Raw genomic sequence first — 27830 nt, 5'->3', positions numbered from 1 at the left:
TCATGGTCTCAAGCTGGCCTCAGACTCCTTGTGTGACAGAGGATGGTCCTGACCCCCTGATAGTTCAGCCTCTGAATGTCCTTATCGGGTTGTAGAGGATCCCTCTACTCATGTTGTTCTGAGAATTTTATCATAAAATAGGTGGATTTTACTGAATTCTTTTTCTGCATTGATTGAGATGATCATATAATTTTACTCCTTTATTATGTTAATATGATGGAGTATGATCATTTATTTTTCAAATACATCCTTAAATATGGCCCTCCTATCCCATGTCATATAATTCCTTGTGTGTATTTTTCAATTCTATGCCCTTCATACCAAACTAGGAAGTGTTCCTTCTTCTCTTTTGTGGGAGATATTTTTACAGAATTGGTGTCAATTCTTTCTACTAAGAATTCTTACTTTTTAGAAGTCTCTCCAGTAAATTACCAGAGACTGGAAATATGTGGGAGAAGGAGGGGTTTTTTTGTTTTTGTTTTTGTTTGGTTTGATTTGGTTTTTCTTTGTTTTTCGAGACAGGGTTTCTCTGTGTAGCTTTGCACCTTTCCTGGAACTCACTCTGTAGCCCAGGCTGGCCTTGAAGTCACAGAGATCCACCTGCCTCCGCCTCCCAAGTGCTGGGATTAAAGGCGTGTGCCAACACCGCCCGGCTAGGAGGGTGTTTTTAATCATTCAATTTCCTTACTAGGTATGGAGCTATTCAAACGTTCTGTTTCTTGTGTCAGATAACTTGTAGTTCTGTGTGAAGGGGATCGCTTCATTTCTTCAGAGATCTCATATCTATACATAGAGAGAAGCTTATGATATCACCATCATGGTCTTTTGTTCTCCAGGTTCTGCAGATACTTCTGTTTCTAATATTATTAATGTGTGGCTTTCTTTCCTCATTATTTTTCCTAGAGATTCATTCATTTTATCTGTTCAAAGAACACACTTTCACCGATCTGCTTCTTCTGACTCCTCTCAATTTTGCTCCTTATTACTCCCTCTTTCTGCCTACTTTGGGTCGCTTTGTACTTCTTTTTCTTGAGTTTTGGGATAGGAATTTAAGTCACTGACTTGGTATTTTCTCTTTTCTATTGTTCTATATGATGCTAAAAAATTTTCTACTCTGCCTTCTTTTGGGTGCTTCCCACAAGTTTTGATGTGGTGCATTTTCTTCAGGTCAGTAGATTTTAAGTCCCTTGAAATGTTCTCTTTAATCATAGATTAAATATAAATTTAATCATGGATTATTTATATCAGTGTTATGTGTTGAGCCCTTTATATCTTTTGCTGATTTTCTAAACATTGCAATCAGATGTTGAAAAAAAAAGACGTTGAAATATCCAACTGCAATCAAAGAACTCCTTATTTCTCTTGACATTTCTGTGACTGAGAATTTCTTCACATTTCTTACAGTTTTTCATTTGATACATAAACTTTTTACTCTCACTGTGTCTTGGTGTATCCACACTTTCATCTGTGATGCCCTCTGTCTCTGATAACTTGCCAGGCTTGGAAGCTGACTTTATGTGATACAAATGCAGCCACTAACATCCTTGTTTGATTAATGTCTATATGGTAGCCTTTTCAAATTTTTAATATAAATCCAACTATCTCATGTTTTGAGCCTATTTTTATATAAACTATATAGTTGGACCATGTTTCTTTTTTAACCTTTTCTGGCATTCTCTGTCATTGAGTGTATTTAGAGAATTTGCATTTAATTAAGGGCCATTATCTTTACATTATTGTTTTTGTATTCTCTAGTTTCCTTTGTTTCTGTTTTCTATTTTTTTTTTTGTCTTTGAGTTATTTGGACATATTCTGAATTCTACTCTGATTTTCTGGTGTTTTTGAGTATATCTCTTTGTTAATGTTTAATTTATTTGGTCCAGTATAATATAGCAATAACTTCTAACAGTCTGCTGGTGGTGTCTTCATCCTACCTGCTCAAGCGATGGGTAGAAGGCATATGGCTCTTACTAAATCTTTCCCCATTTATGACATAACTGTATTTCCTGCGTATGCGTTTCTAATGGGGTCAGATTAAGCTGAAAATCATAACACAGGAACACAAAAGGAGGGAGGCTCCGCTGTAGTGCCTGTTTTCCTCCTCCCCAGGCTCTCTTCTCCATCTCCATGGTCTCAGATTTCCTTGTTCTCCTCTTTGGACTTATGGTTAACTCAGGTGGTAACAAATTCTCTTGGCTTCCTTTCATCTAAGAATGTCTTGATTGCACTTCATTCTTGAGTGCTTTTCTTTGGATTTAAGGACTGAGTTCGTGGTTTTCTTTCTCACTGATTTTTATGAGAATTTTCATTCGAATTGTTTTCTCCATGAAAGAAATGCTGTTCCTCTCTAGCTGCTCTTAGGACTTCTCTTTTCTTTGGTTATCAGTTTAACTAGTACGTGGCTTGGTGTAGATTTCTTCATGTTTTCTGTTTAGAGTTCCCATGGATTAATAAGCCTATAGACCTATGCCTTTTCTGTCAAACTGGTAAGTTCTCTGCCATTAATTCTTACATTCTCTCCCTGTTTTACTCTCTCTCTCTCTCTCTCTCTCTCTCTCTCTCTCTCTCTCTCTCTCTCTCTCTCTCGTCACAGCACAGGTATGAAATATTTCATTACAGTCCCACTTCTCACTAATATTTTGGTGTGTTTTCTCTTTGCTGTTTAGACTGCTGAATCCTATGTTCTGTCTTGAAATTCATTGATCCCTGATTCCACCCACCCACTAAGGATTTTATTTCAGTTACAGAAAATGTTTCAGGCTGAAACAGGTATGTTTCTCCTCTATAGCTTCTATTTCTTTACTAAGACTTTCTATGTACTTTCTGAATCTTTTATTGTTTGTTGCAAAGATGTTCACGATTTGTCACTTGGTCATTTTCATAATGGTGGCTTACATTTTTGGCCAAAATTTTTTTAACATTGGTTATCTCAGTGACAGCATCTGTTAAGCACTTTTCAAGAGATTTTTTCTTTTTTCCGAAACTTTATCTTTATTTATTTATTTATTTATTTATTTATTTATTTATTTATTTATTTTTGATGTTTTCAAGACAGGGTTTCTCCATGTAGTTTTGGTGACTGTCCTGGATCTTGCTCTGCAGACCAGACTGGCCTTTAACTCACAGGGATCCACCTGGCTCTATCTCCTGAATGCTGGGATTAAAGGAGCGCGCCACCACCGCCCAGCCTTTATCTTTATTTTTAATTATGTGCATGTGGAGAGAGATATACGCATATGAGTGCAGGTGCCCAGGGAGGCCAGAGACAGACTTCCTGAATCAGGTGGTTGAGAACTTCCAAAAATGGGAGCTAGGGACTTAACTTAGGTCTTATGCAAGAGCCTTATCTGAGTCATCTCTCCAGCCATGCCTTTTTCTATTTAGTATGAGATTTTTCCTAATTTTTGAAATCTGGATATTTTAGACCTTGTGTCATCATCGAAGTCAGATCTTACTTAAACCCTCTGTTTTGCTGGCACTCTACTATACCTCTTTCAGCAGCACCACAATGGGGCAAGAAAGGAGGAGCTCACTAGATGGGGACGGAATTCCCATGTGGTCTCAGCTGACAACATGGACAGACAGTCTACTCACTACTCCAGCAGGATGAAGGACTTCACACACACACATTCATCATTCTTCTCTCACTAAGGCAAAATACATGAAAAAAAGAAAGCAACCTAAGGGAGAAAATATTTATTTCGGCTCTTGGTTTCAGAGAGTTGGGCCCACGCCCGGCTGCCGCCACTGCTGTGACCAGAAGTAGGTGGCAGAGAAAAGGTGCTGACTCATGGGAACCAGGGAGCAGAGAGGCGGAGGAAAGGAAGAAGCCAGAGACGGGCAATGCCCTTCAAAGACATGCCCTATTTCCCTGCCCCTCTCATCCAGTCCATTGTCGTCCACAGACTCTACCACATCCCAACAGTACATTTAAGCATAACTCGATCCGTGGATTAGATCAGGGCACTCACGACCCAACCGTTTCCCCAAAGCCCGAGACCTCAACTTTGCATTGGAAACCAAGTCTTCAAAACATAAGGCTTTAGGAAACATTTTATATCCATGCCACAATACAACTCCATACTCAGCCTGCCTTAGTGACAATCTGGTAAGGGTGAGACAAGCTGGCAAGGGCACACTTGTCACTAGGCCTTTCCTGGTAAAGGAAAGAGAATGGGAGCACACTGTCTTTCTGTGGTGTCTGTACAGATTCAGCAATTACTGACTTGATATAATGAAATAATACGTTTTCAGTGGGGCATGTGTGCATGGATTAGGGTGTATGTGTGCTGTAGTGTATGTGTGTGTGTGTGTGTGTGTGTGTGTGTGTGTGTGTGTGTGTGTGTGTGTGTATGTGTGTGTGCTGAGTCATGAAACATGTGAACATGTGAGTCAGGCCATCTGTCCATCTGTTGGGGTATGTGCATGTTGCTGTGTGTGTGTGTATGTGTGTATGTGTGTTGAGTCATGCATGCATCTTGTGAATGTGTGAGTTTGACCATCTGTCTATACAGAGCATGTATATGTTGCTCTGTGTGTGTGTGTGTGTGTGTGTGTGTGTACCTATTGCTGTTTCCAGATTTCCAAGTTTTATAGGTCAAGTCCAAAATATGTGGAGAAAAAAGGAAACCCAGGCAGTGGTGCAGTGCCATGCTGTTCTTTGGGTCCTAACGTTCCTAGATACTGCACTTCCTTCTCTGCACTTCTAGAGTTGTCTTGGGTTGTGATCTCCAGAGTTTTCAGGACCTTGGCAGAAAGCATAGGGAAAAGCGAAAGTCTTACACCCAACTCTCAGGAAATTATCACTAACCACATTGTGGTATGTTATTAAAGAAGACCCACAACTATATAAGAGATGCTCCTGAAATATGTTTGTCTTTCCCAGCTACATATCTTTTTAAAGCCAGAATTTTTCTCATATATTCTAACCAAACAAACAACCCAAAAGGAATCGATAGAGAATGAATGAGAATTCAATATATAAAGAGGTTTGCCAAGTGAGTAAAGTAAGAAACAAATTCTAGTTTTCTCGCTCCACTTAGGTGTTGGAGACTGTAATCACAGGAAGCATGGTGGTGGGTGGTGCAATGCTAGCACCCAGGAGATCGGGGCAGAGGGATCAGCAGGGAGAAGCCAGCCTGACCTGGACTACACAACAAGACAATGCTGCAAGACAGGAAGATGAACTGGTGGAATCACGTGTAACACCGGGGTTTTACTCTTCTAAAATATCTTTACAGATATCTAACACTCTCTGATTTAAGTTTTTGTAAATGCTCAAAGACACAGTTCACACTAACAAATATTGAAGTCCTCAATAACAGCGTTCAAGCATGACAAGAGTCCAAACCAAAAAGTTTAAGAACATGTGAGCTAGAGAAACCTAATATTAATGGAAATTCTTACTTCTTCTCCTGAGAGCTTCAGGTTTGGTTGGCGAGCTTGCCATTGACTTGTCTGAGCCAATTCAGGGAAATCCTCTGTTGGGATTGGTGAAACACCGATTTGTCGTTGTTCCTCACTCATAACAGGAACGCCATACACTATTCTACAATGTGACAAAAATAATAAATGTGTTTTTAAAGTTATTGATTAAGCCAAAAGGATCACCCTCTTTTCACTTACCTCTGCTTAGATCAATGTGTTGACATTTAATATCAGCACTAAGCAGATTGTGGAGAACTCAATTCAAAATTTAAAAAATCTCCTTCTAAACACAATTAATTTGTAAGCTTTGTGATGCTTTTGATTCATTATACGGGAAAAGTAAGTTTGCTTGATAAATACGTAACAACAAAAGACATTGAAACCTTATTTGGGGGCTAGACATATGGTTCGGTGGTTAAGAGCACTGGCTGCTCTCCCAGAGAACCTGAGTTCAGTTTCCAGAACCATAGCTCTTCCAGAGGATCCAAAAACCTCTTCTGGTCTCTGCAGGCACCAGACATGCATGTGGTTTACAGATATACATGCAACAAAACATCCATAGACAAAAAAAATACATTTTAAAATAAATTTAAAATAAAATTAAAATTTATTTCTAACTTTCTTCCCCACTTCAAATTCACAACCAAATATTATTTCTTGGATTGGGGCCAAAACACCAACACAAGTAGAATTGCCAACACACTTCTAGTTTTCCCTTTTGGACTTACATCTTGCCAAATTGAAAATGTTTAGCATCAGCTCTTTCCTCAGTAGATAACACAGGCTTATAGCTAAGAATGTATATAGTGTACATACATATATAGTATAAAACTCAAAGTTTGGAAGCAGAGTGTATCAATAATAGGTTTGGGAGTTAATATACTAACCAAGCACACCAAATGGTCTTTATGCTCAAGCAAATCTAAATATAGGCTGGAGAGATGGCTCAGCGGTTAAGAGTACTGGCTGCTCTTTCTGAGGTCCTGAGTTCAATCCCCACAGCCATGGTGGCTCACAACCATCTATAATGGGATCTGATACCCTCTTCTATCTGATGCCCTCTTCTGTCATGCAGCAATATATGCAAATAGAGCATTCATATACATAAATACATGTATCTAAAAAAGGAAAAAAAAGTATAAATATCACTGACACTGTCAGAAGACAGACTCTGTAATGAGGCTCCCTTGCTATTATGTTGGTGTTATGATTGGAATATGATTTGTATTCACCAAAACTCATGTTGAGTCCTGATCCCAAAAGCAGCAATGTTGGAAAATAGGGACTAACTGGAGGAATTTGTGTCATAAGGCTACAGCTCTGTTCAATGAGTCAATGCCATTTTTCCAGGAATGAGTTAGCACTGATGGATGGGAATTCATCTTCGTTTCTGTTTTTCTCATGAGATACAGAAGCATGAGTCCCTAACCAGATGCAGCTGACCACTCTGGAACTTCTAAGACTCCAGTATAAATCTGGTTGCTTAGCTGATTTTTTAATAAACTATCCAGTCTTGAGTATTCTGTTAGACCAACACAAAACAGACTAAGACACTTGAGTAGTAGACACTACTACCTTTCCTTCTTTAATCCATTTCCTCATTTGCAACACTGATTGGTTCTTATATCTACTGCTCAAGAATAATATGTGCAAAAGGTGTTTCAAACAGTACATGTTCAGTAAGCAGCTGAGATTATAATCCATATTCTTACTATCAAGGAAGAGGATAAAGAAACGAACAAGCCCATCTCTCCAAAAGTAAAAGCTAAACCTTTTTCAAAGTCGACATCGGTCGACCGTCAGACCAGGGGATGAAATATATTTCTTACTGTGAGTTGCTGTCAGAATCTCAGAAGACATGGGATCTGAGCTGTGAGAACACTTCTCTAAATTATACATAAGCAACCGTGAAGCACATCCCATGGTGCGTGGAGGTTTCTTCCTCTGGCAGCCTCCTCTGCCTTAGGAGGACCCTGGGGAGAGGAGTTCCACATCACAGCAGCTTCATTCTCTTTTCCTGAGAAAGTGTACCTTGCTACAAGGCATACAAAATCTGAGGGAAAGTTCTCTGGAGCCCACCGTCACTTTCAGGTAATATGTGTATTGGAAAACTAAAGATACTCACTTACAGAAAGTTTTGCAAGGTACCATTTATTTGCAATAGCATGTTTTGTATACCATTTTCAAAACATTCATAGCTAACCACTAAACTAATTTTTACAGCCCATTTACAGGGTTTCGCTCCACAATCTGTAAAATTGTGACTTAGAGAGATTGCTTTAAAAAAAAATCCTAAGACTGAAGAAACTTTCCAAGCTCATCTTCTTAGGTGCTAAGCTACACACGCTTCTTTATCCTTGTGTAACTTTTCTTTAAAATCTGCAGCAGAGGCAGATGAATATTTTACATGCTTTTTGAAAGCAAGGAATGGAGTCTTGAAATTAAGAGCCTATAGAAAAACACATATGAAACTATACAAGTTTTTATTTTTGCAAAATATGATTGGGGGGTTTTACTTTCGAACCACAGACAGTTCGTTGCTACATGCAAACAGTGACATCTGGTGGAATGACACTGTTTTACTTTTTGAAAAAATACAGAAAGTTATGGGAAAAGACTGCAAATAATTTCTTTTTTATGCCTTTCCATACAAAAACAGAAACATAATGGTTGAGTGTCTTATCAACCGCTGATATGTGCAGTGCAATGGCTTTTTGCCGTTACCGCTCTGTATTGTTAGAAACACGGGGGGGAGGGGGGGCACAGATAAGAGCGCTTGCAGTTCTTCCACAGTCCCAAATCTGATCTTCAGCACCCACATGGTGGCTCACAACAGTCTGTCACTCCACTTCCAGGGGATCTGACACACTCTCCTGGCCTCCATGAATACCAGGCGTGGGCACAATGCACAGACATACTGGCAGGTCAAACACATAATAAAAGGGGAAAAAAATACACAAATGGCATATGTACTAAATATGTTTGTAACAGAAACTTAAGGTCAGAAGTGACTCTGGTTCCAACTCTGCCATGCATTTGGGGGTTCAGAACTTTGCCTTCGTCTCTTCATCCACTCAAGAAGAGTGTTATGGTAAGAGGGTTAAGATGCTATAATCCTGATGTATATTATCCTGTGACATACACCACCAAGTAGACTTCAGATAAGGATTAAGTCTCAGACTCTTTGATACAATACCTTAGGCTATTGCCTAGATTATACAGCAAGGAGGCTAAGAGGAGGGTACAGCGGGGCCAGGAATAGCCTGACCATGGAGAAATGGAAGGCAGTAAGAAGAATGGGAAATGAAAGCCCATTACGAATGAAGCACAACAGATCCCGGATGACATTATCCTACAGCTGGCATCAAAAAGCTTTAGCAGGAGACAAGGGCACAGTCTAGTGGGGAGGAAAACTCGGTGGATGATGAGGAATTTTAAAAAAAAGGGGGCAACATTCAGAAACTCCAAAGCTTCATGGGGTTACATAATTAGTGTAAGGAAGTCCCCCACAGTTAGCAGTGTCCCCCACCTAGGTTCCTAGAAGGGAACAGACACTGGTCCAATCAAATAGTAAGATACAACCCACCACCACACTATAAGCAAATACTCTGATTCCAAAATTAGATGGCAATGGAATAAACGCGAACTGCAAAGGGTGAGTGAGCATGTTTCTTCCCATGCAACTAGGGACTGAAAACAGGGTGAGAATGAGTATTCAAGAGAAAGCATAAAGAGAAAAGGGGGGTTCAGAGGGGTTCAGAGATATACAGGGCAATGAGATGCAGCAAAAAACATACTGAGATTCAGAGCTGCCTGAGTCTGAATCCCGGCTTACCTGCTATGTACATATGAACCAGTTTCCTAAATGCCATGCTGCCACTTCTTCATTTGGGAAATTAAATATTTTATATACTATGTACTTGCTAGTACAAACAACACTCTTTAGGTCTCTGCTACATAATTTTCTATTTTCTTACCAAATATCACTACCTTCCTTGAAGGAGTTGGACAAAAGCTTCACATAGACCCATTCTTCATATATCTGATTTATAAGTTAGAAGATGTAGAGGTAATAACGTTGAGATAATTACACATCTGTCTCCACACAAGACATTTCATACCTCTTCAAAGGAGAAGACGCTTTCGAAATATTTCAGTGCCATTCTTATAAAAAATGTGTAATATGTGTGTTCACGAAGAGGCCTATAATAACCACTATCATATAGGAAACCCAATAGGAAGGGATCATCTTTAATAAACCTCAACAATCACTGAAAGGAAACAGGTAAATTTTCGGATCGTGCTCCATCTTCCCCCATCCTATTCAGTATTCTGAATGAGGGGAATATAAACCTTTACCTCTGTTTATGCTACTTAAGATCTTACAGGAGTGTTTTAGTACTTCCAAACTGGAGAGTGCAAACACTGTCAGGGAAACCTGTCCTATATTATTTTGGGTGGCCAGAAAAGACCTTTCTTCAGTCTCCCTTCAAATATGAGCACACAGAAAAATCCAATAGTAGTTCTACAAGGACCTGCACTGTATAACAAAGAAATACAGTCAAGGAGCCAAATGAATAATGTCAAGGGGAAATAAAAATACCTTGAAAAGATCCGTTATGGTGTACAGGAAAAACCTTCAGTGTGGAATGAAACAAGTGATCAACTAAAGACTTATACTTCCCTTAAGTGACAGAAAATTGATACTGTAACTATTGAAGTTGGGATTTCGATTTCTAGACTTTACACCTTAAAACGTGAAACCACTGGTGAGCAGAAGTTTGAGAGGTTAATACAAGCAAAAAAGTGATATACCTGAAAAATAAAAAATTAAGATCCAACTTATAGCTGGTTGGTATTTATAAAGAAACACATAAAATAAAAATAAGGCAAACATTATTCAAATAAAATAGAAAAAAATCTTCAACTGAAGAAATATGGCAGCCTATCAGGATGGCTTTGTGGGTATATGAAAAAGTTGATTAGAAAGTAGTCCACCACCAAACATATGCTAGTAAACTGGCTCTAGAACGTGAGCCTGGAAGATCTGGCCCCACCCTTCACCTGCCTATGATCGTGTGGGTGGGGGAGATATGTCTTTCCCTCCCTCCCTGCCCCTCACTGCCTGAGGCAGGTGGAAGAGCTGGCCCTAAGGTCTTAAGAGCAGGAGAGCTGTCACTGCCCCTCAGCAGATGCAGCACTCCTGAGAATGGCCCCTGTACCCCACCTGGACCAAACAATAGAGCTGGCCCTGATGGTCCATGTGTAGGAGTGCAGGCCCTGAGAGTGTGGAAGCAGGAGAACTGGCCCTGCCTCTTGCTAATTGCTGCAACTAGTGAATTAGCCTGGGCAAGGCTGTAGAGTTCACCCTGGTGGTGAGGACAGGGAAGAGAGGGCTGGCAGGCTGACCAACCTGCAACTACCCAGGTCCAGAGCCAGGGTTATGAGTTGACCCGCCCCAACATCTATCCCATCTATGATCTTCGTGAGCACATGTAGGGGCCAGTCCTGCGTACCCAAGGCAGCAGGATCTCCACAACACAGAGCAACAACAGGATATCCAAGAGGAATCCTAGTGAGGGCCCAGCATCAATGGTGTGGCAGAAACCAAAGGCCTTGATCCAGACCAATGACTCTTTGTAATGAACAATATATCACACTAAAACTACCATGGTGAAATTATTTTGCCTTTTTTTTTCCTCTTAAATTTTATTGGTGGTGGCGCTGTGGGGATAGAGGGCAGCTGAGGAAATGAATGGGATTGATATGCATGATGTGAAAGACACAAAGAATAAATAAAAAGAATGTTTAAAAAGAAATAAAAATCGAGGAAAAGACAAACAAAAAATTGGAAGAATCCCTTAAAGAAAGCCAAGAAAAAAACAAACAGTTGAAGGAAATGAATAAAAGTGTTCAAGATGTGAAAATGGAAATAGAAGCAATAAAGAAAACACAAAGTCAGGCGTAGTGGTGCATATCCTTAATCCTAGCACTTGGAAGGCAGAGGCATGTGGATCTCTGTGAGTTCAAGGCCAGCTTGGTCTACAGAAGTGAGTTCTAGAACAAATAGGACCATTACACCGAGAAATTCTGTCGAGAGAGAGAGAGAGAGAGAGAGAGAGAGAGAGAGAGAGAGAGAGAGAGAGAGAGGAGAAAAGAAAAAAGAAAGAAAACACAAACTGAGAGAATCTGAAGATGGAAAATCTAGATAAATAAAAAGGAACTATAGACATGAGCCTCACCAACAAAATACAAGAGATGGAAGAGAGAATCTCAGGCATTGAAAACACAACAGAAGAAATAGATATATTGGTCAAAGAAAATATTAAATCTAAAAAAAATTCTGACACAAAACATCCAGGAAATCTGAGACACTATGAAAAGACCAAACCTAAGAATAATAGGAATAGGAGAAAGATATGAATACCAGCTCAAAGGTCCAGAAAATATTTTCAACAAAATCATAGAGGAAAATTTTCCTAACCTAAAGAAGGAGATGCCTATAAAGATACAAGAAGCATACAGGACACCAAATAGATTGGACCAGAAAAGAAAGTCCCCTCACCACATAATAATCAAACACTAAATATACAGAACAAAGAAAAAATATTAAAAGTAGCAAGGGGAAAAGAGAAAGTATTATAAAGGTAGACCTATTAGAATTACAACCAACTTCTCAATGGAGACACTAAAAGCCAAAAGGGCCTGGACAGATGTACTATAGACTCTAAGAGACTATGGATGCCAGCCCAGACTAATATATACCCAGCAAAATTTTAAATTATCATAGACAGAGAAAACAAGACATTCCATGACAAAGTCAAATTTAAACAATATCTATCTACAAATTCAGCCCTACAAGTGATACTAGAGAGAAAACTCCAACCAAAGGAGGTTAACTACACCCATGAAAATACAGGAAATAAATAACCTCATACCAGGAAAACCAAACGAAGGGAATCACACACACACACACACACACACACACACACACACACAACAACAACAACAACAACAACAACAACAACAACAAAATAACAGGAATTAACAATCATTGGTCACTTCTGTCTCTCAATGTCAGTGGACTTAATCCCTGAATAAAAAGACACAGGCTAACAGAATGGATGTAAAAACAGGATCCATCCTTCTGCTGCATAAAAAACATATCTCAACATCAAAAATAGACATTACCTCAAAGTAAAGGGTTGGAAAAAGATTTTCCAAGCAAATGTACCTAAGAATCAAGCTGGTGAAGTCATTCTTCACCTAACAAATACCTAACAAAATAGACTTCAACAAAAACTAATCAAAAAAAGTGGGAAAGAACACTTCATACTCAAAGGAAAAAATCCTTCAAGAATGTGTCTCAATCCTTAACATCTATGCCCCAAACACAAGGACACTCACATTTGCAAAAGGAACATTTCTAACGTTTAAACCACACATCGACCCTCACTCATTGACAGTGGTAGACTTCAATACCCCACTCTCACCAATAGACAGGTCATCTAGACAAAAACTAAACAGAGAAATACTGGAGCTCACAGATGTTTTGAACCAAAAGGATCTAGCAGATTTATCTACAGAACAGTTCACCCAAACACAAAAGAATATGCCTTCTTATCACAGTATAAAGCCCCTCACAGAACTTTTTCCAAAACTGACCACATACTAGGTCACAAAACAAGTCTCAACAAATACAAGAAAACTGAAATAACTCTCTGTATCCTATCAGCCCACCAAGGATTAAAGCTGGATTTCAGCAACAACAGAAACAACAAAAAGCCTAAAAACTCATGGAACTGACCAACTCTCTACTGAATGACTACTGGATCAAGACATAAATAAAGGAAGAAATTAAAGACTTCCTAGAATTCACTGAAAATGAATGCACAACATACTCAAACTTATGGGACACAATGAAAGACATGTTAAGAGGAAAATTCATAGCACTAAGTGCCTACATAAAAGAATTGGAGAGACCTCATACTAGCAACTTAACAGATCACCTGAAAGCTCTAGAACAAAAAGAAGCAAACACACCCAGGAAAAGTAGACAACAAGAAATATTCAAACTGAGGACTGAAATCAATAAAATAGAAACAAAGAACAATACAAAGAATCAATGAAACACAGAGTTGATTCTTTGAGAAGATCAAAGATAGACAAACCCTTATCCAAATTAACTAAAAGGCAGAGAGATAATACTAAATAAACAAAATCAGAAATGAAAAGGAGGGGCATAACAACACACCCTGAGGAAATTCAGAGAATCAAAAAACTGCACTCCACAAAATTGAAAAGTCTATAAAAAAATGGACAATTTTCTTGATATATGCCACTTGTCAAATCAAGTGGCAACCATCTTAAATCAAGATCAGATAAACAATTTAAATAGACCTATAACCCTCAAGGAAATAGAAGCAGTCATTAAAAGTCTCCTAACAAAAAAGAAAACAAACAAACAAACAAAAAAACAACCAGGGCCAGACAGTTTTAGCACAGAATTCTACCTGACTTTCAAAGAAGAGTTAATGCCAATAGTCCTCAAATTATTCCACAAAACAGAAACACAAAGAACACTGCTGAATTCATTTTATGAGACCACAGTCATCCTGATACTCAAAGCACACAAAAACCCTACAAAGAAAGAGTATTACAGACCAATTTCCCTTGTGAAAATAGACACAAAAATACTCAACAAAATACTCACAAGCCCAATCCAAGAACACATCAAAAAGATCATCTACCATGATCAAGTAGACTTTATCCCTACTTGATGCAGGGATGGTTCAACATATAAAAATCAATCAATGTAAGCTACCATATAAACAAACTGAAAGAAAGAAAAAAGCAAACACATGATCGTAGACCAGGCTGGCATCGAACACACAGAGATCTACCTGCCTCTGCTTCCCAAGTCCTGAGATTAAAGGCATGAGCTACCACCACCAGCACAATTCTTTACAGACCTTAAAGGACAATACTCAATTTCATATGGAAAAACAAAAAATCCAGGATAGCTAAAACAATCCTGAACAATAAAAGAACTTCTGGAGGTATTTCAAAGATACCTTTTATTACTACAGAGATATACTAATAAAAGCTTCATAGTACTGGCATAAAAACAGACATGTTGATCAATGGAATTGCATTGAAACCTCAGACATAAGTAAATCCACACAATTGTGAACACTTGATTTTTTATAAAGAAGCCAGAAATATACAATGGGGAAAAGATAACATCTTCAATAAATGGTACTGGTCTAACTGAATGTCTTGCATGTGCAACAATGCAAATCAATCCATATTTATCACCCTGCACAAAACTCAAGTCCAAGTGGATCAAAGACCTCAACATTAAACCAGACACACTCAACCTGACAGAAGAAAAAGTGGAGAACAGCCTTGAATGCATCAGTACAGGAGACAACTTCCTAAACAGAGCATCAATAACTCATGCATTAAGATCAACAATTAATAAATGGGACCTGTATGAAACTGGAAATCTTCTGTAAGGCAAAGGACACCATCACTAGGACAAAATGACAGCCTACAGAATGGGAAAATATTTTCACCAACGCCACATCCAGTAGAAGCTAATATCCAAAATATATAAAGAACTCAAGAAACTAGACATCTAACAACCAAATAATCCAATAAAAAATGGGTTAAAGATTTAAACAGAGAATTTTTCAACAGAGAAATCACAAATGTCTGAGAAACACTTTAAGAAATGTCCAACATTCTTAGCCATCAGGGAAATGCAAATCAAAACAACTTTGAGATTTCATCTTACACCTATCAGAATGGCCAAGATCAATAACACAGGTGACAGCTCTTGCTGGAGAGGATGTGGAGCAAGGGGAAACATTCCTCCATTGCTGGTGGGAGTGCAAACTTGTATAGTCACTATGGAAATCAATATGGTGGTTCCTCAGAAAGTTGAGAATCAATCTACCTCAATATCCGGCTACACTACTCTTGTGCATATACCCAAAAGACTCTCCATCCTACAAGGACACTTGCTCAACTATGTTCATTGTGGCTTTATTCATAATAGTCAGAAACTGGAAACAACCTAGATATCATTCAAGAGAAGAATGGATAAAGAAAATGTGGTACATTTACACAATGGATTATTACTCAGCTGCTAGAAAAAAAATGACATCATGAAATTTGCAAGCTAATGGATGGAACCAGGAAAAAAATCATCTGAGCAAGGCAACCTGGACCCAGAAAGACAAACATGATATATACTCATTTATAATTGGATATTAGCTGGTTAAGTAAAGATAATCACACTACAATCCACAGAGCTAGACAGATACGTAACAAGGAGGGCTCTAGGGATGGATGCATGGATCTCTCTGGGAAGGGGAAATAGAATAGATTTTGTGGACGGACTGGGTATGGGTGAGGATGGGAACAGGAGGGAGCAGGTTGGGGATGGAGGGAATGGGGAGAGTGTACAGGTAGAATACATCTGGAATAGGGGGTATTTAGAGGGTGATATGGAAACCTAGTGCAGTAGAAAGTTCCTGGAACCTATGAGGGTGACCCTAGTGAGGACTCCTAGTAAGAGAGGATTCAGAGTCTGAATTGGTCATCTTCTGTAACCAGACGAGGTTCCCAGTAGTGGAACCAGAACACCATTCTAGCCACAAAACCCCCACCTGTCCTTCCTGCAAGATGTGCTGGAATAATGGTGGCTCAGAGATTGTGGGAGTAGTCAACCAATGGGTCTAACTTGAGGCTCAAACCATGAAAGGGAGCCCATGGCCAACACTGCTTATATAGGCAGCAACCGGAAACTGGATGGCTCAGAGACCTAGAATAGAACCAAACAGGACTGACCACAAAAGAGAGAGAGGGGGGAAGAGAGAGAGAGAGACAGAGACAGAGACAGAGAGACAGACACCGAGAAGGGGGAGAGAGGGAGAAGAAAAAGAAAAAAGTCAATGAAGTGATTCCTAACAACATTCTGCTATACTCATAGATGGGTGCCTAGCCCAATCATCATCAGAGAGGCTTCCTCTGGCAGCTACTGGGAGCAGATGCAGAGACCCACAGCCAAACACTAGGCAGAGCTCAGGGAGAACTCCTTAGAAGAGAGGGAGGAAGAATTGCAGGAGCCATAGGAGTCAAGAACACAAGAACACGGCCCACAGAATCAACTAAGCAAGGCTCATAGGAGCTCACCAAGATGCAAGCAGCAATCACTGAGCCTAAATGGGTCTGTGCTAGGTCCTTTGCATATATGCTGTGGTTGTTCAGCTTGTGATTTTTGTGGGACTCCTAACAGTGGGAGTGGGGGTACCTCTGACTCTTTTGCCCCCTCTTCGGACCCTTTTCCTGCTACTGGGTTGCCTCGTCCAGCCTTGATACAAGGGTTTGTGCTTAATCTTATTGCATCTTATTACGCTGTGCTCAGTTGATATCATGGGGAGGGCTGCTCTTTTCTGTAGGGAAATGGAGGAGGAGGAGACCTGGGGGTCTGGGGAAGAGGGGACAGGCGGTGCTGGGAGGAGTAGACGAAGAGAGCCTGAGGCAGGGAACTGAGAGAAGTAGAGGGAGGGGAGGCTGCAGTCAGGATATATTGTATGAGAGACGAATACATAAAAAGAAAAATAAATAAATAAACTTGAGTGTACATCCTTACCATTCTACTAAACTATTCTTAGTATTTACCATAAATAACAATTACTATGTGTGGAATTAACAAAGCACTACAGCTTCATAGCCACAAGTATTATTATGATTTAAAGTGAACTATTCTTAGTATAGCAAAAGCAAATCCCCAAAGTCAGATGTACTTGCTTTGTTTTTACAGTTACCTTTCTTCAGAACTCTTATTAGGGCAGGAAAAATTATACACTTCTCTGAACTTGTAGGCTCAGCAGACAGATATATTTTGAAAAGGTTAAGCTATGTTTAGCAAGGTAATCCTTAACAGATGGATGCTAGAGAATTAAATATTCAGTACTTAAATTAACTTCTCATTTGGCACTTAAAAATAAATTGCCAAGAATTATCTTTATCAAACAGAGCACTTACTTACTCTCCTGGAAAAAGAAAGTAAGATCTACTTGGAAAAAGAAAAACTTAGGATTGGAAAGAAAGCATTTTTTTAACAGTTTGCTGACTAATAGAAGCTGTAAGTACTCAAAACGATATTTGGCCCCTAGAGTGTTAACGAAAATGCCTCAAAACTAAAGAGTTGTTGTTGTTGTTTTTTCAGGGATTGGCTGTCTAGTTCAGTGGCAGAGAACCTGTCTATGTGAATTAGGCTTGGATACACTCTTCAGTACCAAAGAAAAAGAAAGCAGCAGAATCTCATGACTACTAGACTACACACACTCTTTATTTTGTACTCCTAGTGTTCGGCTGCTATGTTTTTCAGAGATGCTAAAATGGTTTTCAAATTTTCATACTCCATGGTGGTTTGAATAGGAATAGCCCCCAAAGACTCATGTGCTTGAATGCTTCTTGGCCCATTGAGAGTGGCACTGTAAGGAGGTGTGACTTTGTTGGAGTAGGTGTGGCTTGTTGAAGTGTGTCACTAGGGGGTGGGTTTTGAGTTCTCCCAATCTTAAAGTATGCTCAGTGTGGTTCACAGTCGCTTCTGCTGCCTATGGATGAACATGAAGAAGTCTCAGCTACCTCTCCAGCACCATGTCTGCCTGCATGCCGCCATATCCCCTGCCATCACAATAATGGGCTAACCTTGTGAAGCTGCAAGCCACCCCAATTAAACATCTTCCTTTGTGGTCATGGTTTCTCTTCACAGCAGCCCTAACTAAGAAGTTACCACTGACTTGATAAAACTAAGAGACTTTACGTGTATATTGTGATTGGCACATGTGCACTGAAAACACATTGTTTCAATAAAAAAAAAAATAAGTACCATAATGGTTTGAATTCCTTCTTTCAAGGAGTCAAATTGAAATTCCTTATGGTTGCTGAACACCAAGAAAATGTGCTGGGCAGTAGTGGTGCATGCCTTTAATCCCAGCAGAGGCAGGCAGATCTCTGTGAGTTTGAGGCCAGCCTGGTCTACAAAGTGAGTTTCAGGATAGCTAAAGCTGTTACACAGAAAAGCCTTGTCTCAACACTCCCCAAAAGGATAACTTTTAAGCTGTAAAAGAATATATGCAGTGCTCCAATTTATACTAAAAGTCAAGCAGAGTTAGCAGGTTCAAAATGCACCATGAAAAGAATAGGCAACCCTTAGTAATGTGTGAGTACAATCCTAAGTGATCTTTTAAAATCTTATTCTTGTATGTCTAGAATAAACTTTAATTCTGAGAAGGGTCCAATTTAATTTAATATTTTCTTATCACGTAGGTAATGGGTTTTCTTCCTGAGTCCTACCCAGTCTTCTAAAAGATGAGACTAGAGCATGTGTTAATGGTGGATGAGAAACACTAACTCCCTGGAGGTGAAAACTCACATTTTGAGTATGAGGAGGGTAGGATGAGAAAAGAGTTTTCTTTATATGCACAAGTATAGGAAAACATACAATACTAAAGTAGATACCAGCATATCTGGGGTCTTGGGTATTAAAATCTAATTGAGGGGTTGATTAGGACAAAAATGTCTGAAATATATATTTTACATGGAGAAAAAGATGGGAAAAAAATGATTGAGGGTAAAACTGAGTTAGACATTCCTGGATTCCATTCACTACTCAGAGATAACTTGGGCAAGTAACCTGATACTATGAAACCTAAATTTCATCGTGAATAACATGGAAATTATGACTTCTCCCTTAACAGTTGAAAATTCAAATAGAAAACATATGCAGAACAGGTAACTCTGAGCTGGGAATATTTTTGCTACTAAGCAAATATTAACTCTCTTCCCCTTCCCCTCTTCTTTTGAGAATGTTGTCAATCATATACTGTCCACAGAGAAGGGAAACACACAGAGACCTGGAATGAACTCCAAAAATATGGCTTCTGTTCACTATCCAGGACCAAAGTAGGACAGTGGACTCTGGTTCAAATACATGCTTGAGTTCTCATCCCCAAACTGTGATTCTTTTAGCTGCATAAGATAAAGTGCTTAACATCCATGTGCCTCAATCACCACATTTGTGTTCCAGGGTTGTCGGAGAGTTTTAAAAAAAAAAGTTTAAATGAAAGAAAGAAAGAGAGAGAGAGAGAGAGAGAGAGAGAGAGAGAGAGAGAGAGAGAGAGAGAGAGAGAGACTTGTAGAACTAGGTTAATCGATCAAATTTCCTTATGATAAGTTACTGCTACAGATGAATGAGACTCTCCATGTTCATGTGTTGGAAGCTTAATTTCCAAAGAAGCCGTTGCAAAGGTGGGCCCTTTAAGGCTACATCGTGAGGGCTCCTGCCATCAGTGGATTAATTAGAAGGCTTTGTCTCTCACATCCTCTCCCTTTCGCTGAATATTTTTGACAGCTTAAAACAAAATAACCAGAAAACTCTTACCTGTCTCTCTGGTCATCCATAGAGTGACCACAGAAGACAGATGTCCTCAAGAATCTAAGCAAAGTCTTGTGACCTGTCCTGTCCGGAGTGTGATACACTCGAGACGCCAGGTGCAGATCCACAGGCAGCTCCGCAGCTGGAACTGTGCAACACAGGTCATGAAGATGAGGGATGTGATGGACCTGGGGGATTCTGTAACAGGAAACAAAGTGAGCTTCTTTCATCGTTTTACGGGTGTTAGGTAAGAAATACATTGACACTGGCAGTTCAGTTCAGGCTCTAAAAAGAATAGTCAAGTGTAGGGATCAGACACAAAACTGTAATAATGGTTTATGACACATTTAACATTACAGCATTGGGAAATGCCCAGAGCTTCAAACTCATAGCAATCAGCATGTCTTACATACACAAGACAAATGAATAGGTCTGAAGCAAACTCATTTCTCCAGTGATCTCTCCTCACTTGAATTCTGTAACTCTGTCTAGGGTTCCTTCCTCTGCTAAAGAAACGATGGAACACTACAGCAGTTCATCAGTGAAACATGGTGTCTTCAGGTATCACATCCCGTCCTACTCCCAAACTGTGTCTCTCTCTTGCCTTTCTAGAGGAGCAAAGAAGTCATGATGACCGCTTTCTTGATGCTGCACGTCCCCTGCCATCTCATCAACTGCTTAAGCACCTAATATGTTCCAGGCTGTGTGCTGGGTGCTTTACACATCCGAACCCTCATAAGTCTGTGCCAGAGAGATCACCCTTTCTCTGGAGCAGGCCTAGTTTAGCCAAGTCCCCAAATTAGCAGCCCCTGGGGTCCAAGTGCATTATTGCTCTCTGTAAACCCAATGCCTTTCCAATTAATTCAGACTGAGAGCTCCTGAGAAGGGCCCTTCATCTGCTGCTACTCCACCCCAGCTCTCTACTCCACTGGATCGAAGGAGCGTGCCACCTGTAGGCCATGCTCCACAAGACCTTCAAGCCACAAGCTGACTCTTCTGGAAACTGTTCCTCCTCTGGGAGCTTTTCATAGCGTCCTCTATCCCCAGATTTCCATCTTCCTCTCAATTTTATCTTAATTTAAAGCCTCTAGCTCCCCAATTGGGTGTGCCTTCAAGGTTCGAACTTCTCTTTGATAACAGGCAAAATCCTCTCCAGTGGGTTTTTTTTTCCCCCTCCGTTCAATTTGGTCCGATTCTCATCCCTGTCATCACAATAATCTAGACTCCTCATGCTCAAGATACAAAATATCTGACATCTCTCTCCTTCCCCCTGCAAATCCAATGCCAAGCAGAGATCCATCTCTTCTCTACTCGTTATTACCAGCTCACTCCAGTCATGGTCCTCCTCAAAGACAAAGTTTGATCAGGTGAGCTGGGCACTACACTCTGTCTTTTTCCATCTGCAGATCCCTCTTTGCTGCCTTTAGTCGGCACACTGGTTCTCTGTTGCTTTCTGTACCTGTCTGGCATCTCTCTAAGCTTAAGGACACCTAGCATCCTGCCTGACCTCCAGCACCCATGAAGAGTGTAGTTCTTGGGTTGTGCTGCCGGCCTTTAAATACTTGGAAAATCCTCATTTGGCCATAGGCCTTGACTTAAGAAGAGTAAATGCATTTAGAACAGTCTCTTGCATAGCAGATGTCAACTGTTACCAGTTTGAAGGACAACACACAAAGACAGGCTGCTTCTGTTCATGTCTAAACATCCTTCAGACAGGGCCTTGATGACAGATGCCTCGGTCAAGTTTTCTTTTTCTTTCCTTCATTTTCTGCTTTACTTGCTATCCCCCATGATAATGGTGTGTGAGGGGGTGGCATCTGTGTTTTATAAATGTCTCTTTCCATGCATTGTATTAGTCCTGGTGTTTGTTTATTTGTTTGTTTGTCTGGCCCTTTCCCTGTGGCCAGTGCTGATCTGTGTACTAGCCCATGTGTCTAGAAAACTTGAACTAGCAGCATAGTATAAAGAATATAGATTCTGGAGTTGTCGGAGGCAAGGTCAGAATCTTAGTTCTTGAGCTTACAAGTTATATTATCAACTTCTCTAAAAACCTTTAGAAAAAGAATAGAAGGAAATTTTCTAGCTCTTACATTTATGATAACTGGATTTTTTAAAAGAAAATAAAATGAATGTTCTTGGGCTGTAGAATTACTCATTTTATTTTTATTGTTACTTAATTGTACTATATAGCATTTAGTCTATTGCTCAGCATACAGGTACATTATTCAATCACACACAAAGCCGTCTATGACTTTCCAAAATAGCATAGAGTCCAACAAGGACAGGGTATGACATTTGTGAACACTGTGAGGGAGGGGAAGAGGTATGTCTAAAGCCGGAGAAATGTCTGAGACAAGAAACCTAACTGGGAGAGTGAAAAGCAATGACCAGGAATGCAGGAATTCTAGTAAGGTTCTCCCTTACTAGAAAATAGAGAGAAGCAGAGCTGGGGGAGGGAAGGAGCAGAGAAAGGAACATAAAGGTAAGCTCCCATGTCAAACTTCCTTGAACCATCACCCTGTTTCAGACAGGTCCTGGCTAGTAGAGTGTACTCCAGATTATACTGATTTGGGTTTGCTGCTGTTGAGATGTGTGTATGTGTGTGTGTGTGTGTGTGTGTGTGTGTGTGTGTGTGTGTGTGTGTGTGTGTTTCTTCTGCTCCATTCAGTCTAACAGCACAGATTAGCACATGAATCTTCCTCAGTAGACTGAGCTAAACAGCAATCTGCTGCAACGGAGAACTGAGATCCAGTGCAGTCAGCTGGTAAGAAAAGGTAGACTGGCTAATGACCGAGTAGCCGTGGATTAAAGACTTTCAGCAATATTTTCCCAAGCTTCTCTTTCATAAAATAAATTCTTTAAATGCCCTGTATTTCTTCGCCTGCATTCCAGTCTTGTTTCTCTATCATGGAAGTTTCTAAAATCAGCTTTTGTGAATTAAAATAACAAATACATATCAATAAGATCTACAAATATTTTTGGCATTCTCAAGAAAGCCTGTGTGTTTTTACAGCACACTCTCTTTAAGCAGGACTATCTGTCATTCTTTGAAATGCTAAGACATAAAAAAGAAAAGACCCTGACTCTGTGTGTGGCCATGCTACTTGGCTTAATGCACTAAATGCAAAGATTTTTAGAGACAAAAAAAATCACAAAGTTTCTGCTTCATTGATAATCTGACGGTAACTATTTATTGAAGGTAAAATACTTGTTGCCTGCTGTCACTATTTGCTTTAATACATAATCTTGCTAACTAAATGAGCTTAAAGCAATGCAGATAAGCAATGGCATGCACAGGGTCACTTAAATGCCAATTTCACTGTTTCATCAGCATTGGAATTCTTTACCCATGAATCTACTCTTAACTACTAAATTGTGAGTAATGTCCACTTACAAAGTTTTAGTTAGCAGTTAAAGAAAAATAAAATACGTTGTCTTCCACATCCAGACTGTCCCAGTTTCCTTAGCAACAACAAAAGCCAATAATTAAAGTTTCTTTAAACCTCCATAAAGAGTTCAATGAAAGATAATCTAGAAAGGAGCAACCCATTAAAAAACCAGTGGTGAAATGAAGAAAAAACCAGTTTCAACAAGGATGAGTGACCACAGCTAACCTGTAATCTGAATTGCACTCATGCTATATTCGAACCCCATTCGATGATATGTTTGTAGACTTTTTTTAGACAATTTTTGTCCCATTAGTCTTTTGATTGTACATTTCGGTTTCTGTTTTTGTGGGAAGGGTCGGGTGTGTGTGTGTGTGTGTGTGCGTGTGTGCGTGTGTGTGTGTGTGTGTGTGTGTGTGTGTGTGTGTGTGTGTGTGTGTTTCTTGTTTTTGTTTGTTTGGGGGGTTTGTTCATCTCTTCATTTGTTTTTTGGAGAAAGAGAAAGGATATAAAGTTGTGTGGGTAGGGAGGTGGGGAGGAGCTGAGAGCCATTGGGGGAGGGGAAAACATGATTAAAATATACTGTATGGAAAAGTTTTTCTCAATAACAGATAAAAGAATCTTCATTAAAGATACAGCCAGGGGAGAGGGAAACATGGGACAGTAGAGAGAAACCTGAATTCCTAAGCTGGCTAGGCTATGACCATTTTGAGTTAGGTTTTTATTTTATTTTATATAAACAATATAATAAAGCAGTTGATCAAACCATGACCGAACAGTGGTCTCTACCATGCTGTCTCTTTATTCTAAGTACTGTCATAAAACTACTCCTCAAAACCAGAAACAGAGAGTGTGGAGGGCAGCACACGCACCCCAACTAGAAAACCCACCACCAACTCTTCCTTTGAGAAGTTTCCTCTTGGATCTCTACATGACATGATGAGATATGTGGTTATCCCTTCTAAAAATGCATTTCAACATATCAAGCCACTGAACGTCTACTCTTTGGATAAGAAGATGTGTGAAAGGGTTGGAGACAGCTCACAGCTAACAGTACTTGCTGCTCCTGTGGAGGACTGGCACCCACACCGTCTTTAACTCTAGTTCCAAAAGATCCAACACCTCCCCAGACACCAGGAAAGCATTTGGTGCTCATACATGTTTGCAAGCAAATACTCATACACGTAAAATAAAAATAAATGTTTCAAAAGAAAACGGAAAATATATAAATTTAAGGAAGTTACTTTTTAATTATTTTTTTTTCCGGCTGAGATCTTACAGACTTTATTCGTTTCAACGGCTTAACAACAACTGGTCTACTTCTTTGTATTCGTTTAAGTTCTTTTCCTCTGATATGCAAGAATTCTGGAGCTCTCACCTTTAAAAACACATAAAGCAGGCTGTTAAGGAAAGTTGGCACATAAAGAGTTAGACCTTTCTCTCATATTTAATGCTATGTCTCATACTTAAACTTCTAATTTCTACGTGTATAGCAGAATATAAATACTAAAGGTAAGTTACTGTTTCTAAAGCCATTACTAATTTTATGTGCATATATTAATGAAAATAAAAAAATGTTAGTATCACATTTACTTACAATATTTTTAATTCTTTACCTTAAATTGCTAAAGAAAAAACAAAAGATAAAGCCAGGGTCTCAGGCATGCTAAGCAAACACTCTACCACTAAGCTATGTCCCAGCCCAATCTATTTTTCTTTTTTTTTTTTCATGTGTGTGCATATGTATGCTCTCATGTGTGTTTGTGTGCATGTGGAGGTCCACAGCTGATGCTGAGAGCATCCTCCATCACTCTCCACCTTACTCATTGGGGGTACAGTTTCTCAGTTGGACTCACAGCTCACCATTCCAGTTGGTCTTGTCTCCACCTTCTGAGGCTGGCATTAAAAGCAGGCTACAGCACTCACCTGGCATTTACATGAGTTATGGGGAGTGCATCCTGACCATCTCCCTTCCTGATCTTCTTGGTTGATGTTTTCCCCTCCATCACCTTGATTTGGTATTTTAATAGAACCTATCCTTAGTTTCTGACAGTTTGGCAGAACTTCTGATTATAATCGCAGCTAAAAGGAGCTTTTAATGCTTTACAGAATTTTGAATGTTTATCAAACTCTACTTAATAGAGTTGTACTATTTTGTATTTCTATTGCTTGGCAAACTCAAATAAACTCTGTCTCACAAAGAGTTGCTTCTTAATAGTTAGGTGTTGAAAGTGTTGTTTTCTCAGAATTCCTAGATTGTTTTCAGAATATATGGTGGTAATAATTCACACACAGTTTTCTCCTTTGACTGCTCTGTGCTTTTGTTTTGTTTTGAGGCTTGAGGGAGTAAGCAGGGAGGTTTTTCCTGCAAAGATGGAGGGACAGCCGGATAAGTAGGAGAAGGCTAGATAAAAGAGGTTGCTACAAGTTAGCTGTGGGATTGGAGCTTAGCTCAGTAAAAGAGTGCCCTCTTGCAATTTCTTGGGTAAGGAATTAGCAAATCATAAAAGCAGAGCATTACGTTCTCACCTGCAGTTCATACCTGAACTCTGCCTATGCATCTCTACCAATCTTGGTCATCTGCAGGAACAAGGTCAGGAACAGTGAACGTGGATACATACAGAGTCAGCCATCTTCTCTTCCCAACACTTCCACTTACTGGCATTTCTGTTTTGTTTCTCTGTTACTGAGTAGAATGAATTTCATCTACCCGTCTAAATTCAAACCTTGGGAACCACTATGAGAGGACAATCCAGCTCCTTTGCCCGACAGTTGAGTATGAGAACGTATCTACCGCTTTGGGCCAGCTTTCCCCCAGATAAACAACTTTGGCCCCTTCAACTATACCTTACCTGGAGCGGTTCTAAAGTGGTGGCTTTGTCGCCCTCCTTCAATCTAATTTGTCGGGGACCCTCCTGTGGTTGGATACTCAGATATGAACACAATATTTGACATATGACATGACCAGATCAACCAAGTGAAAGGTGATCCTCCTACAACACCCATCAACTAACGTAAACTGCAACTGTATTTGTCTTCCCCAGCACAAAACAATATTATACTTTAAAGCCCTGAGGCTATTCACATTTGCTACTAAATCCTCTTATCCTTTGGTAGACCCAAAGGCAAAATGTAACATATCTTCATGCCTATTAAGTTTAATCTGAGCGCTAAGCAATCAAATTTTAGACATTATCTGTAAATCCAATCAGCAAATCTCCCGTATTCTCCTCCACATTATTGAGGAATAGGCTCAAATAGACACAATGCTATATCACCCCACTAGAGGCTCTCACACACTAATCGTATACCATATAATGCTTGACTCGCTACAAATCTACCCAGTAGTTCTAACACAGTCTCACCAGCAGCACCATCAGGAGGCACTTATATGTGGGCTGCTGAAATTCAGAGCACATCAACTAATAATCACTAATCGTACTAAGACAGCTGTGTACCAGACACTAAATGCTATCTATACATCATCTGCATAGCATCAAGGTGGCAACTGCCATTATCCTCATGGAACAACACAGGAGTAGTTTGGTAATTAGGCCCAGCACACACGTCTAGTAATGGGGAGAAAGGAACCATATCCATGAAAAGTCTGGGCCCAGAGCTCAGGGTGAGCAACATACCTAGCATTTTTCTGACAGTCCATCTAATAAAATTCTAAGAGAAGAAATAAGGTTGGTCTTCCACATTAGTCCCTAGGGACCCCATGCTCAAAGAATTATCTCTTCCTGTTAGGAAGGGTTGAGGCACAATGTTTTTAATAAGGTATTTAATCATTCTAAAGCACCCTACAAGACCAGAACAGCACAGAGATTGCAGAAATGAAGACCTTTGCCCTTACAGCCTAGCGTTTCTGCAGTTGCCCGCCTCCGCCTTCCACATTCCCAAGAAGCAGGCTCTGTGTCTCTGCCATTCAGCACCGCCTGGCAGCACTCTGCCCCTCACCAGCACAGCAGGTGGAAAGCAGCCACCTGAGCCAACCTGTCGGGACCAGAATTAACTCTTGAAATCTCTCACAAATCTCTGGTGGTTTTTTTTCTTTTAAACCCAATTCTTCTTTCTAAACAAAAGATCACTTTCCTTGTCAGGCTTTAAATGTGAAGCAGGAGTTCATCGGCTTACTTTTCTTAGGCACGTGTCTGTTTATTTAAAAACCTCAATCTCTTTTTTTTTTTTTTTTCAGAACTAAACTGAGGAAGCCCTGGCGTCTGCTGTCATTACATTATTCATCCATGATGACAGGGTTGTCTTTCTCCCCCTACACTGCTACCTCTGCACCAAAATAACATAAAAATCACCTTTTTTGTTCTTAATCCTACAGGGGTCTCAACGCCTGCATCTCAAGCCTCTTGGAGTAACTTTCAACAGCCACACGGCACTTTCCTAGTCATTTGTGATATGCATTTTGTCTTTCATGTGTTTTGGGAACTCTGGAGGCAGAGAATCGTCCTAATTGTGGATTTGGATTTAGAGACTCTCACAGCTCTTAAACTTCCTTCCGTTTGCGATCTTGGGTCACATTATTTTATAAGCTGTCACAGCTGCTC

The 27830-nt window shown here is 39.8% G+C and overlaps 1 protein-coding gene across 1 annotated transcript in view; it reads right to left on the bottom strand.

The window, feature by feature from the left end:
* Positions 1-27830, bottom strand: part of Ttc6 (tetratricopeptide repeat domain 6) — a 195196-nt gene that overhangs the window by 78384 nt on the left and 88982 nt on the right. Inside the window, exons 10-12 of the mRNA XM_052738582.1 lie at positions 24513-24639; positions 19889-20080; positions 5407-5548 (exon numbers count right to left, since the gene is read on the bottom strand). Of these exons, the coding sequence (XP_052594542.1) occupies positions 5407-5548; positions 19889-20080; positions 24513-24639 (461 nt within the window). The remainder of the gene's footprint in view (positions 1-5406; positions 5549-19888; positions 20081-24512; positions 24640-27830) is intronic.

The sequence above is a fragment of the Peromyscus californicus genome, unplaced genomic scaffold (assembly GCF_007827085.1).
Source record: "Peromyscus californicus insignis strain IS unplaced genomic scaffold, ASM782708v3 Scaffold_15__1_contigs__length_86483966, whole genome shotgun sequence".
Classification (NCBI taxonomy): Eukaryota; Metazoa; Chordata; class Mammalia; order Rodentia; family Cricetidae; genus Peromyscus; species Peromyscus californicus.
The sequence above is the reverse complement of the archived record's forward strand: the minus strand, read 5'-3'. Positions and strand labels throughout refer to the sequence as shown.